Source organism: Mastigoproctus giganteus, chromosome 5, assembly GCF_048544385.1.
Source record: "Mastigoproctus giganteus isolate SK-2022 chromosome 5, ASM4854438v1, whole genome shotgun sequence".
Lineage (NCBI taxonomy): Eukaryota > Metazoa > Arthropoda > Arachnida > Uropygi > Thelyphonidae > Mastigoproctus > Mastigoproctus giganteus.
The window spans coordinates 118,022,013-118,035,701 of NC_143579.1; the positions used below are offsets into that span (position 1 = coordinate 118,022,013).

A 13,689-nucleotide genomic window follows, 5' to 3' on the forward strand; every position below is an offset into this window, starting at 1 on the left:
GTGTTATCAATTCCTTTATGTTCCAGATCAACTACTTACTCCTTTATTACAACCAGGGACAGAGTAGTGCACGTCTGCTTCCTTGCACTTATTTTAAAATTCCATTAAATTAAATCTTATCCCACCTTAATGCATTAACTTAACCATTCCACTTATATTTAGCCATCAGTCTTTTCATAAAACTATTGGAGATTATATTCAAGGTGAGTACCGCACTTTAAGCATTTCGCTATTTTTATATTGGGCACAAAAATTAAATCACTGCCTGGAAAAGGTCCATACTGTTTTAGAATTCATGGCCAGATTTACCATTTGGTCTCACTGCTATATCCAAACGAGGCAAATAACCAGGATATGGACAACTTCATATTTTTGATTCTGCTGAAGCAAAAACAAAACGGCTTGAAAAACAATCAAACCAAGGGTATGGCCGAAGTAATGCAACAATTGGATGAGATGGTTAAGAGATGATATAATGCACTACATCCAAAATGGAAGTTACTGCAATATTTGTTGAAGAAGGTGGGGAACCAGGAACTACCTACAAATAGAGACGTATGCATATATCCCACAGGTGACTACTGTAGAATTATATCACCGCTAAATAAGAATGGTGAAGACTGAAGGATCTAGATTAAATTATTTATGCCATAATCAGAAATATGGCGTATGTTACACTGGGTATATCTGGTTTAATTTACATTTTTAATCAAATAGATTATTTACCCTTATACATGTTATGTTATTTCTTGCCTTTATTCCAAGCATAACTGAATGATGGACAAAGTCCACCACCAGGTGGACTGTTTACACCCACACACAGTTACAACCAAATAAATTGCATTACCTCTTAAATTTTACTATTTCCTTAACTCCCTCTATAAGTAAAATTATAACATCTCAAGCCAATATTACATCATCTTACAAAACTAGTATGATACTGCATCATCATTCTGTAAAATCAGAGTGGGCTTGCATCATCTTGTTTATAAAAGTATCGATTCTGCTGCTATCTGTCTTCACTTCCTATTAAACAGCAGCGTGGCGCGCACACATGCACACACGCACGCACACAGTTTCAAGTTCTGTCTTGTGATGTAGTACTAGAACTAGATGTTTCAAGTTCTGTCCTGTGATGTAGTACTTTTCTGTTTCGATTTCAAAAGAAAACCTGGAACCAGAGATCGAAACAGAAAAGTACTACATCACAGGACAGAACTTGAAACAACTATGCCACTGTGATCATTGTGATAGCTTCACAGACCTAAAATCCTGGAAGGAACATACTAGGGTAAATGTAAGTGGGAACTATCCGTGGACTCGTTGATGAGTTGTCTGAAAGTCTTCTTATGACCTTGTAAGATACTTTGAAAGTATCTTATGAGTTTACCCCATAAGAAGTCCTTATTGACAAAGTCTACGAGATAAAATTACTAACCTGAGATAAAGAACATGCCAATTGGACAAATGAGCAATGGGAATCTGTAATATTCTCTAATGAATCCAAATTTAAGCTCCATGAATCATGGAGGTTAAATTTGGATTCCACTTTAATCAGATTGCTGAGTCATGACACATTTTCTTCTCCAGGAACAACTTGGGCATTCAAGAGAGTATAAGTTTTCTCTGAAAAATTAAATATTCATAGCACAAGCAAAAAATGAGTTAATTATTCATATTTCATCATATGTAACAATTATGTAAAAAACACTTAAGTGGAACTTGAGTTTAATATGTGGCAACTATTAATATATATTGCAATTCATTAGAAGTTATATTTCAATTAAAACAGGACACTAACCATTCAAATAACTTATTTAAAATGTTACTCGTTTCCATATTTGTTACAACAGTACATACTACATTACTAACAACTGAAATACTAACCTGCTGTTTCCTTCTCTCCTTTAATGGTATATATGGCAAATAATCATCACTATCGCTACTACTTCCTTCCTCATCTCGTCTATATCTCTAAATCAATAAATAGTCAAATTAATCAAAATATCACTCAAACTGGTCATGCAATCAAAATATCACTCAAATTCAACAGATGAAAAACTTTTAAGTTAAGCATAAAATTTAATCATATACATCTAAATAAATAATCTGAATCTGTTAATAAAAATAAACGAACACAATCATATATGCAATCGAATAAAAGAATTACACTTATCAAGGAATATTAATTTATCATGAAGTCAACATATCAATCTAAACAAATAAAATATACTAAATATATACAATCAAACTGAAATTGGATAATAATAAAAACATTTATCAGCTCTTTATAATAAGCATCTGATACAGAAATACAGTAGAACATCGGTTATCCGGAATAATTTGAAAAGCTGATCTTTCGCTTTTTTTTTTTTATTAACAGTAGTACAGTAAATGCCAGTTATAGTGATCACATTTGCAAATTGAATTTTGATTCTAATAAGCAAAAGATCGAGTTTACTATCCATTTATAACATATTGTACAAACAAAAAGCCCAATAAACAGAATGTAAGTTGTTTTTATTGTTTTATGGCTGTGACCATGTGACCTTCAGAAATGTGCTGTAGAAAATATCACAGAGACTACTGGGTTTTCTTGGAAACCATAAGTGAATTTCAGATTAGTTTAGCTCCAGATTCGGCAAGAATAATATCTGCCCGAAACTGCAATTTATTATTTTTCTCAATTTTTTACAATAAAACGTGAATGAAAAGAAAATGCGTAGTTTTAACATTGCAACAAAAAAACGGAAATTATTAATAGAATTAGAAATGGTGAAAATTTAGGAAATCTCTCCAAAGAGTTGTGTGGGGCCTTCAACAATTTACGACATCAAGAAAAATCCCAATGCTATAACAGAATTTGTGTTGATTATGGATAATGAAGGAGGATCTAGCAGGAAAAAGACTATGTCGAAACCTGAAAATGCCACTTTAGAGAGTGCACTTTATTTGTGGTTTCTTCAGAAGTGGAGTTTAGGTGAAAACCAGTGTCTGGCCAAATGTTGTTTATTATTTGGTTTTTAGGAGCATTAGCAACTAATGCCATATTGCTCCAGGGGGATATGTGGTGGTCATTCCCTGACTTTTCCGCATCCTCCGTATTTGGTGGTCACGGGCTCGAACCCCTGTCTAATCAACAAGCGTGTGCTACGCACTGCTGCTCCTGTCCAATACTGTGTGAAAAAGCATTGGATTTTAATCAAATAAGAGGTAATGAAGATTTTAAGGCAAGCACAGGTTGGCTGATAAACTTTAAACTGAGACGATGTATACGTGAACTAGATATTCAATGTGAGAAACTTCCTGCAGACAAATCGGCAGCAGTGTCCTTGTAAGTCTGCTTCAGTTATAGCAAATTATGAGAAAGAAAATGTTTATAATGTTGATGAGATGGGGTTATTACAGAAAGCATTACTGAGAAAAACCCTAGCCACTAAAAGAGAAATGCCCACACCAGATTTTTAGATGAGAAAAGAGCAAGTTACAATTGCTATGTGTGCAAATGCTACTGGGACGCACAGATTGTCTGTGCTCGTTATCAGTAAGTTGAAAAAACAGAGAGCATTTAAAAATCTTTCTAATTTTCCAGTTTTGTATAAAAATCATAAAAATGCCTGGATGGATGTTTTTGTTTTCCACATTTGGTTTATAATTTTTTTTTTTATTTAATTAATCTTGATTATTTAATTTAATAGTACGGTAAGATTAAATTTATTTAATCTTAGCTTACGTTCGATTATCCAGAAAATTTGGCTATCCAGAAGAGGTCCGACATCGATTAATTCTGGATAACTGACACTCTACTGTAGAATTCTATTCAAGTGATGTGGATTCCGAATCTTATTCAAATGCATCTGTTGATGTCAGAATGCTCCAAACAACACGTGCCAGCATTAATTGGAGTAATGATTCTTCACAGATGAAATCTATACAAATTTATAATATTTATATTCTGCCAGGACCTACGGATGGCATTATTAATGAAGTAACAACCTGAATCACTACTGGTCATAAGCCTTAAACTAACATAATTATAATGGGCGACTTTAATCTCTCTCTGCCAAAATATAATTTACAAATGACATTGCTATCCAACTCCTTCTTAAGTTCTAGGAGCTAAAAAAAAAAAAAAAAAATCAATGCAACTGTTACCAGAGGAAATCAAGTACTCTCTCTTGTTTATCCTAATCTTCCACTTCAAAAAAAATTGAGCAGCAATTACAGTTAAATCTGACCACAGAACTGCAAGCAACAATTTACTGCAGGCAGTCTTGTACCCTCCAGAAATCGCTAAAAGAATATCATCAATAAAATTCCTTCAGAAAGAAAAGTTTTCGCAGATCTTGAAATATTACCCATGGGATTCTCTCAAAAATATACCTATACAGGACACCACCATTCTTCTAATAAAATGGCTGAATTAACTGAAAACAGAGTTGCTATCCAAACTTGTAATAGACAACTTTAAACCTTAGTTCAAATCTAATCTAAAACCAAACTTTAAAAGTAAGCAAAGATAACACAGACAGTGGAAGAAATATGGCACTTCATCAGCACACAAAATATATAAAAATAAAAAAAGTAGAGCATTATTTAAACTCAAAAAATTAAGTTGAACAGAAATTATTTAATGTTCAGATTAAACACAAAAGAGCACTTTCTACAAAAACATGAGCTATATACTCAAGTTGCAGAATGAATAATAAAGTTCAATATGGAAACAAGCAATTCTCCATCTGCACTGAAGATAGGCAATATACATTTCAAGAATTCAATACTTACGAACAAGGAGATAGCATAGAACATGAAATGCCTCCTAGTCAAACCCTGCTGATTAACCAACTTGTGAATAAGTATACAGTACAGCAGATAATTAACCAATTACATCTTGATAGTAGTGAAGGCCCTGGCAGAATCCCTAGTTTTATTATTAAATTTTCTAGTGCATATATCATTGATTCCTTAGAGTACATCATTACCAGATGCCATTCCCAGCCATTCCTACGAAGACGATGGAAGACTTTCAGGATTACTCTCATTCCTAAACAAGATAGCAGTAATAACCATACAGGCTATCAACCAATTGCTGTTTCGTCAATAACTAAAATTATTAATAAAATCATGCAGTCACATCTTCAAGATGCAATCTGTGCTAATGCACCTGTCAAAATGAATGTTGGTCCTAGTGGACACTCCACAACAACAAAAAGCCTAGATGACACCATTGCACACATCCAAACTGCATTTCAAGATGAGGCACAATGTGATGTCTTTTACTTAGGCATCAAAGTGCTTTTGACAACACAGATCACAAGAAAGCTATTGAGATATTAAAAAATCATTTTCTTATTAACACAATGGTAATATCCTATCTACAGTACAGCCTAAACCATAGATATCTCCTCTCCCCTGCTAATATTGTTGATATTTGATATTCTCGTCACAATTTACCCCCAGAGGCTCACATCTGGTGAGTATCGGCTTGGCACACACAGGGCCTGAGCTGGATATCATCATTCTTCTCTTTCTTGGTGATTCCCATCTACTTTTCTCTCTCTCTCTCTCTGGGTAATTCAGAATTTTTTTTTTTTTTTTTGCCTGGTGCAGCATAAGCCTCAGGCTTCCTTGCACCATATGGCTAATAATAATAATAACAACCACAACAGGCATTTCTCAAGGAGGTGTACTCTCCAGTACTACATTTTCAGCATTTCTAGAACCACTCCAGCAAGAAAATACAAATCTGCTGGCATATTCCGATGATTTAAAGTTACTTATTTCCAAAGCCTGTGATGATATTTGCAAAGTTAGCCACAGTGCCAGTTTACAGACACGTGGAATCATCAAATATCTCAAAGAACTCAATCTGACTATCAATGTAAACAAATCTGCTCAACGAACTTATTCCTTACAGAAACAACCAAACCACATATCAATTAAAATTGCAAATGTCTCAATTCCAAATGTCTATGCCCACAAACACCTAGGAGTAGTTTTTGACAGAAACCTTTCTTTTAATTTCTACTATTTACATATTGCTCAAAAAATTCAAAAAGCAAAATGGCTAATCGGAAGTGTGTCCATAAACTGGAGTATTACCCTTTATTTGACATAATTACTAAATTATCTGCCACTAGCCATGTACTGTGAAGGGCTTGCTATAATCTGCAATAAATTAATATTTATTTATTTACTAAAACAGCATGCCCACTTATTCAGCATCCCAAGGCTCAAATAGAGAACCCTTGCAAATATAACTTGTTAATTCTTACCTATATCCGATAAGGATTAACCAGATACTTATGAGATCGGAACTTCAAATCATTTTGATTCGTTAGCATAATAGCTGCTGTTGTTGTTTTGGTTTTTAGGAGCATTAGCAACTAAGGCCATATTGCTCCGGGAATATGCGGTGGTCATTCCATGACCTTTCCACATCCTCCGTATTTGGTGGTGATGGGCTCGAACCCGGGTCTAATCAAGAAGCGTGTGCTACGCACTGCTGCTCATTCCCACCTGGCTATGGAGGCGCCAATAATAGCTGCAACAAGGTAAACATTTCAGCCTTTTGCAAGGTTTGAGCATGATCAATGCTGATGGGATTCTTCCTCTTGCTCAGAATAATCACCTGAGAGGGCATAAATTGAAATGGAGGAAGGACAGATGTAGGATAGATGTGCAAATTCCTAGGAAATTTACCTTTAGCCAGCGGGTAGTTGATTGGTGAAACAGACTTCCATCCCTTGTTGTGGAAGTTGATAGCCTAAATAAATTTAAGGCTCAGCTGGACAGGTATTTCGAACGAACGAAGGGGTGAAGTGGAAGTGGTTTTTTTTTTTTTTTTTGGCTGATGCTGCATAAGCTTGCTTTCTTGCATCATATGCCTCTACTAATGCTAATGATACACGATTATCCAGAACAGGATCTAGATAATTTGGGCAGATGCGCTAAGAAGTGGCAACTGAAGTTCAACCTTGACAAATGCAAAGTACTGCATATGGGTAGAAGTAACCCCAGAGAAACGTACCAACTGTGTGGTACTACACTTAAGGTGGTAGAAAATGAAAAAGACCTGGGAAAAAAATTGTGCAGTCAGATATGAAGTTTTCTGAGCAGTGCAGACAGGCTGCTAGGGCGGGTCATGGGGTTTTATCAATGATATATAGGAATTTTGCTAGCAGGGAAAAGGAGGTGATTGTCCCTCTGTATAAGGCAATGGTCAGGCCATGCCTTGAGTACTGCGTACAGGTCTGGAGGCCTCATTTTAGGAAGGATGTAGATTTGCTTGAGTGTACAGAGAAGAGCAACACGATTGGTGAGGGGAATGAAGGGATTCTCTTACCAAGAGAGGCTTAAGTTCTGCAAATTGCAGTGGCTGGAGACTAGGCACCTGCGCGGTGATCTGATTGAGGTCTATAAGAAGGCCTTGAATGGGTTGAGCACGCTGAATTCTGATGGGATCCTTCCACTTGTTCAAATTACCAACCTACGGGGCCATAAGTTCAAATTAAGAAAGGACAGATGTAGAATAGATGTGCGGAAATTTGCCTTTAGCCAGCGGGTGGTTAATTGCTGGAACAAACTTCCATCTGTCGTTGTGGAAGTTGATAGGTTAAATAAATTTAAGGAGGAACTGGACAGGCATTTGGAGGGAATGGTGTGATTTTTTTTTTTTTTTTTTTGGCTGATGCTGCATAAGCTCCTACACTTGCTTTCTTGCATCATGTGCCACTACTACTCCCTAAAGCGGAATTCCCTAAATAAATTTTCTGTTTATACTCCGGCACGACAACCAAGTCAGTAGAGTTTACAATAAATCGTCAATACAAATATTTATCGTATTTAGTAGTGACGGGCTTGAACCCCGGTGCACTCAAGGAACGCGTGCTATGCACTCTCGCTCCTGACCACTGGGCTACGTCAGGCCTAAAGTAATCATTAAGCTTTTAAGTTTCATATAACAGTACAAAAATTTGCATTATTTTGATCATGGGGGGGGGGTAGGCTATAACTGCTACCAAAGACGACTGCTGTCCTTTTATAAACTGCAATTACAATAAAAAAAATTTTACCTTTAATGGCCTAACAGAGGGCTCTGAATTATTAGCAGCCATTCTATGCGAGTTAATCGGAATAACGTTTAGCTTTACCGACTCAGTGTTGCAACTAGCGTTGCCAACTCTTAATAAAACTTCCCCCTAGCCGCATGCTCAAAATCCGCCAATTTTAACGCTTAACCCGCCAACTTTTGAAATTTTCATTTGGATTAAATCCTATTAATGGATGCCTTAAACATTTTTAAGATCCCTACATTATATCCAAACAAAAACTTCCAAATTGCATATCAAATGCAGTATATTCTGAGGAAGAAGTCAAAAATAACAATTACCGTTTAGCGGAGTTGATGAATTTATGCAGTGGCAATATTAATCACTCGATTTCTTGGTTGGCGAAAAATCACATTTTGCAAAATACAGCTTTTTGTGAAGTTTGCAATCTTCAAATGCGGCTTACAAAAAATAAATGTAAAACTGATATGTTTAGATGGGGGTTGTAAGAAACCTTGCCGTAAAACAAAGAGTATGAGACACAAATAATTTTTTGATGATAGTAGATTATCGTTGACCCAAAATTTATTATTTCAATACTTCTGGTCCCAAGATTGGTCTCAAGATCACATTGCTCGTGATTTAAATATCAATAAAAAACACTGTTATTGAAAAATGAAAAGATCTGAGGGAGATCAGAATTCTATCAATAATTGATTCAGATAGTTAACTAGCGGCGATTTCAGAAAATGGAATACCTATTGAAGTTGAAATTGATGAATCAACATTTTTGAAAAGAAGCTGCAATAGAGGACGAATAATAGGAACACAATGGGGGTTTGGTGCATTCGGAAGACGTACCAAAGGATGTTTTCTCCCGTTCAAGTAGGGCTTTTTTTCACTCTGTGGCTGAGTTAGTCGGTGTCAGTCGGAGATAGCAAGGTTTTTTTCCCCCAGATACTGGGGTATTTTCGTCCAGCAAACAGGCAAATCGACGAGGGAACACACGCATACAGACAAAATAAATATATGGGTAGATGTAATCATTTACAGGAGACCCTAATATCATAATTCGTTTTTTTATTCTTGTAGGAATGGAATCCTTTATCCGAAACTCCACTTTAAAATGTCACCCTTTATCTAAACCTTGGTTTTCCAATAAATGTGCTAAGGCTGTTCAATAAATAAGAGAGAGAATAATGCCAAGTACAAGAATAATCAGTGATGGATGGCCTGCATATAAAGATCTCTACCGAGACATTAATCATACCCATGATGAGGTTATTCACCGCTATAATTTTGTTTCTCCAGATGATTCAAGTGCTCATACTCAAAATATTGAAAACACTTGGTTCAGTGGCGTAGCTACGATGTAGGCAGGCAAGGCAAGGCCCGAGCCCGAGCCCTTTAACAATTTGGAGATTGTTTCTTCTCCAATGAAGCCTTTATCTCATGGCTATTCGCAACCCTGGTATTGTTTGACGTTACAAGAATGCAAAATGGGATGACCTGCGAGATTTCTTTTCTTCTTTTCCTTGGTATTACTGTTTCAAAACTTCTGATGTTAACGTTTGCTCAGATCGTATCAGTGAAATTATCTCTCATTGGGTCTGCTCGGGTAGCAGAGTGGTATCGTCACTGTGCTACGGCGCGAATTCAAATCCCGTCGATGACGCGAGGAAGTTTAGTGGGCTTTTTTTTACTCTGTGGCTGAGTTAGTCGGTGTCAGTCGGAGATAGCAAGGTTTTCCCCCCAGTTACTGGGGTATTTTCGTCCAGCAAACAGGCAAATCGACGAGGGAACACACGCATACAGACAAACTAAATATATGGGTAGATGTAATCATACCCATAATTTGTTCTAACCATAATTTGTTTTTTTCTTCTTGTAGGAATGGAATCCTTTATCCGAAACTCCACATTAAAATGTCACCCTTTATCTAAACCTTGGTTTTCCAATAAATGTGCTAAGGCGGTGTATGTCGCATATCATAATTGGCTTGTTTCCAATTCTTCAGTGTCATTTTCTGCCTACAACAAAGCAGTTAATAATCAATCCAAACTAGATTTTGAACAGGCTAAGAGTGGAAAACTTGCCCCAGTGGTAGCCGAGCATTCTAGTCTCTTGCCAAAGCTATTGGCCGCAACTTTTGCCCATCTCTGCTCCCACCTCTGTCAAAACGAGATGGTTCTGTTATCACTTCAGCCAAGGATAAAACAATTCTTCAGTTTCATTTTCTGCCTACATCAAAGCTCGTAACAATTGTAAAGCAGTTATTAATCAGTCCAAACTAGATTTTGAACAGGCAAAGAGTAGAAAAATTGCTTCTTGCCCCAGTGGTAGCCGAACATTCTGGTCTCTTTGCAAAGCTATTTGCCGCAACATTTGCCCATCTCTGCTCCAACCTCTGTCAAAACCAGATAATTCTGTTAACTGATCTGCAAGCATCCCATTTCTCTTCCAACTCATGTATTAATGATCTTGGTAAAACACCTCCCAAGGTTCCGAACATGCTCCATTCAATGCATCCTGTAGTCTTCCATCAAAAGGATATCAGAAGGATTATGACGAATCTTGGTGCTAAAAAATCCAGGTCCTGATAGTATTTCTCCACTTTTTCTCGAAACCTATGCTCTTGAACTTCCTCCTGTTCTTTGCCGTCTTTTTTTTTACTTTCTTATTCCAAAGGTGTTTTTCCTTCTGCTTGGAAATTTGCTCATATCCAGCCAGTTCCTAAAAAGGGTGACAAATCCCTCCCATCCAATTATCGTCCCATTGCAATTACTTCTACTATTTCTAAAGTAATAGAGAAATAAATTAACCACCAACTCTTAAACTATCTAGAAACCTTCCGTCTGATCAACGATCGCTAGTATGGATTTCGTCAGTGTCGATTCACTGTTGATATTCTGGCTTATCTTACCCATTTATGAACAAATTCAATGGAAAAGTTCGGTGAAACACAAGCAGTTGCTGTTGATATCAGAAATGCTTTCGATCGTGTTTGGCATAAAGGTCTTCTAAACAAGCTTCCATTTTATAGTTTGCCAACTGTTTTTTTTTTTTTGTAATTGGTTATCCAGTTTTCTCTCTGACTGCTCACTGAGAGTGGTGGTAGATGGGTCTCTGTCTTCTAACTTCTTCACCAATGCTGGTGTCCTCCAAGGTTCAGTTCTTTTCCCCACTCTTTTCCTATTGTATATTAATGAGCTTCTTCCATTGACCAAAAATCCTATTTATAGTTTTGGCGATGATAGCACATTGCAATCCACTTTCCATTTTGAGAAACCTTGCCCTGCTCAATCAGCTTCAACTTCTCAAAAATCTGCTACTAATTCCTTAAATGCCGATCTCCAGGTAATTCTCAAGTGAGGCAAAGACAGCGTAGTTGATTTCAATCTTTCTTAAACTCAGTCTTGTCTTATATCTCGCAAAAAAGATTCTTCTGCTCCTATGCTTATCTTTGGTGACACTCCGATATCTAGGCAAGTTGATATATTTATTTTGGGGATTATCCTGACTTCTAATCTCTCTAGCACAAGCACATTACAAATATTGCTTCCTCTACATCTAAAAAACTTGCTTTTCTCTTTCGCTCTCGATGTTACTTTTATTCCAAACAGCTGTTTACTCTGTACAAATCGCAAATCCACCCTACCATGGGATACTATTCCCATATCAGGGGCGATGCCTCCAAAACCTCTCAGCTTTCTAGATTCCACTCAGAAGAGGGCAGTTAGGTTAATTAATGACTCCTCTCTAACAGAGTCTCTCCACTCTCTGTCTCATAGGCGAACTGTTTCTGCTGCATGCCTTTTCTACAGATACTTCCATGGGCACTGTTCTTCTGAATTGGCTTCTATAATTCCTGCTCTCTTTTTCAAAACGGTCCGAACATGTGCCGCCACCAGCCAACATCCATTTACTGTCCAACTTCAAAATCACAGACCCAACTTTTCATTTTCGTTTATTCATTCAACTGCCGTTTTGTGGAATAACCACCCTTCATACGTATTTCCTGAAAATTTGTTCCACAGGGGTTTTTCTGGTCATAATTCTACAAATGGAGATTAAGACATTTATCTCTTAATATTATTCAAGTTGCAATGGGCATAACAAGATTTCCGGGCAAGTTTAATCATTAATATTCATGTTCTAGATAACGCCTATGATTTTTACGGTTGACTAGTGGTTTATATACTAGGACAACAATCTCGTGTTCTCAAGACCTATTCTGCAACGTGGAGAATAGACTCGCAACATCGAATTGGGCGTTGTGAAACGCCCAATTCGATGAACGCCCAATTCCAATAAGTTAGACCTCAGAATGCCGCAAATAGAAAGGGTGCAAGAATATTTGCTGATGCTATCGAGGCAGTGTTAGGTGGGTCGGAAAACAGCTAGCTTGGGGGTAGACAAAGACCAATAGATTGACAGTAGCCACTGGCAGAGGTGAAAGAGATTCTTGCACTGCTTCTATTAGAATGAGCAGAAGCCTGAAAAACAAGATGCATGGTATTTCAGAGACTGCTGGGAGCCATTGCGGTACAAGTAAACACATGGGTTGTGTTAGGGTAGCTAAGAATAGAAACAGGTGCAGGTATACTTGCGTGTACACCAATGCTAGGAGTTTAGTAAATAAATTTGACGAATTAGCGGTATTGCTCAAAACATCAAAGGCAGATATTGTTGGGATATCAGAGATCTGGTGTCACACAGATATAAGGGATGCAGAACTGCAATTTGGGGAGTTCAACGTCTACAGAAAGGATAGACAGGATAGGAAGGGAGGAGGGGTTATACTATTAGTTAAGAAACACATAAAAACCAAGGAAGTGAAGCCAGTCGACATCGCTGGACAGTGCAGTGTTGAGTCAGTTTGGTGTGACATAAGCATTGGGAGATCAAAATTGAGAGTAGGAGTGTGCTATAGGCCTAATGACTCTGATGAGTATAATAAGGAACTGTACAGGGAAATAGAGTGGGCCAGTAAATCAGAGAGTCTTATAATGGGAGATTTTAATTTCCCAGATATTGACTGGAATTTGGGGGCTGGTTATTCACACACTAGCAGGGCTTTTGTGGATTTATTGGATGATTGTTTTCCACATCAGCATGTTCGGGAGGCAACTAGAGGGAGTAATACTCTTGATTTGATTATCAGCAGTGATTCTTCATGCATTAAGAATCTGCAGATAAATGAACCACTAGGTGGCAGTGATCACAGTGTGCTGAAGTGAGATTTACTCAAAGAGGTAACTACCATTAGGGGTAAAGGGAAGGGTTATTGCTTCCGTAAAGGTGACTACGATGGACTGAGACAGTATTTAAATTCTATACAGTGGGACCAACTGATGATGTTATCAACAGCAAATTCAAAATGGGAAGCATTCAAACAACTTATCTTGGAAGCTACTAGGCTTTACATACCAACTAAGAAATATTGTTCAAGGTTTAGGCCAAAATGGATGTCAGATGAACTAATGAGGCATATGGCACAGAAGAAAAATGCATGGGATACTTACAAATTAACACATGACACAGAAGCCTATGATAGATACAAGTTGATATGCAACCAAGTTACAAAGGAGGTTAGGCAGGCGAAGGCAGATTACGAGAAATCCTTGGCAAGGGATGC

The 13,689-nt window shown here is 37.2% G+C and overlaps 1 protein-coding gene across 1 annotated transcript in view; it reads right to left on the bottom strand.

Moving 5' to 3' along the window:
* The window catches only part of abs (ATP-dependent RNA helicase abstrakt), a 191,103-nt gene extending 182,931 nt beyond the window's left edge, over positions 1 to 8,172 (bottom strand). The window contains exons 1-2 of the mRNA XM_090373425.1: positions 8,076 to 8,172; positions 1,888 to 1,974 (exon numbers count right to left, since the gene is read on the bottom strand). Coding sequence (XP_090229551.1) covers positions 1,888 to 1,974; positions 8,076 to 8,117 — 129 coding nt within the window. The 5' untranslated portion in view covers positions 8,118 to 8,172. The remainder of the gene's footprint in view (positions 1 to 1,887; positions 1,975 to 8,075) is intronic.
* Positions 8,173 to 13,689: the final 5,517 nt, after the last annotated feature.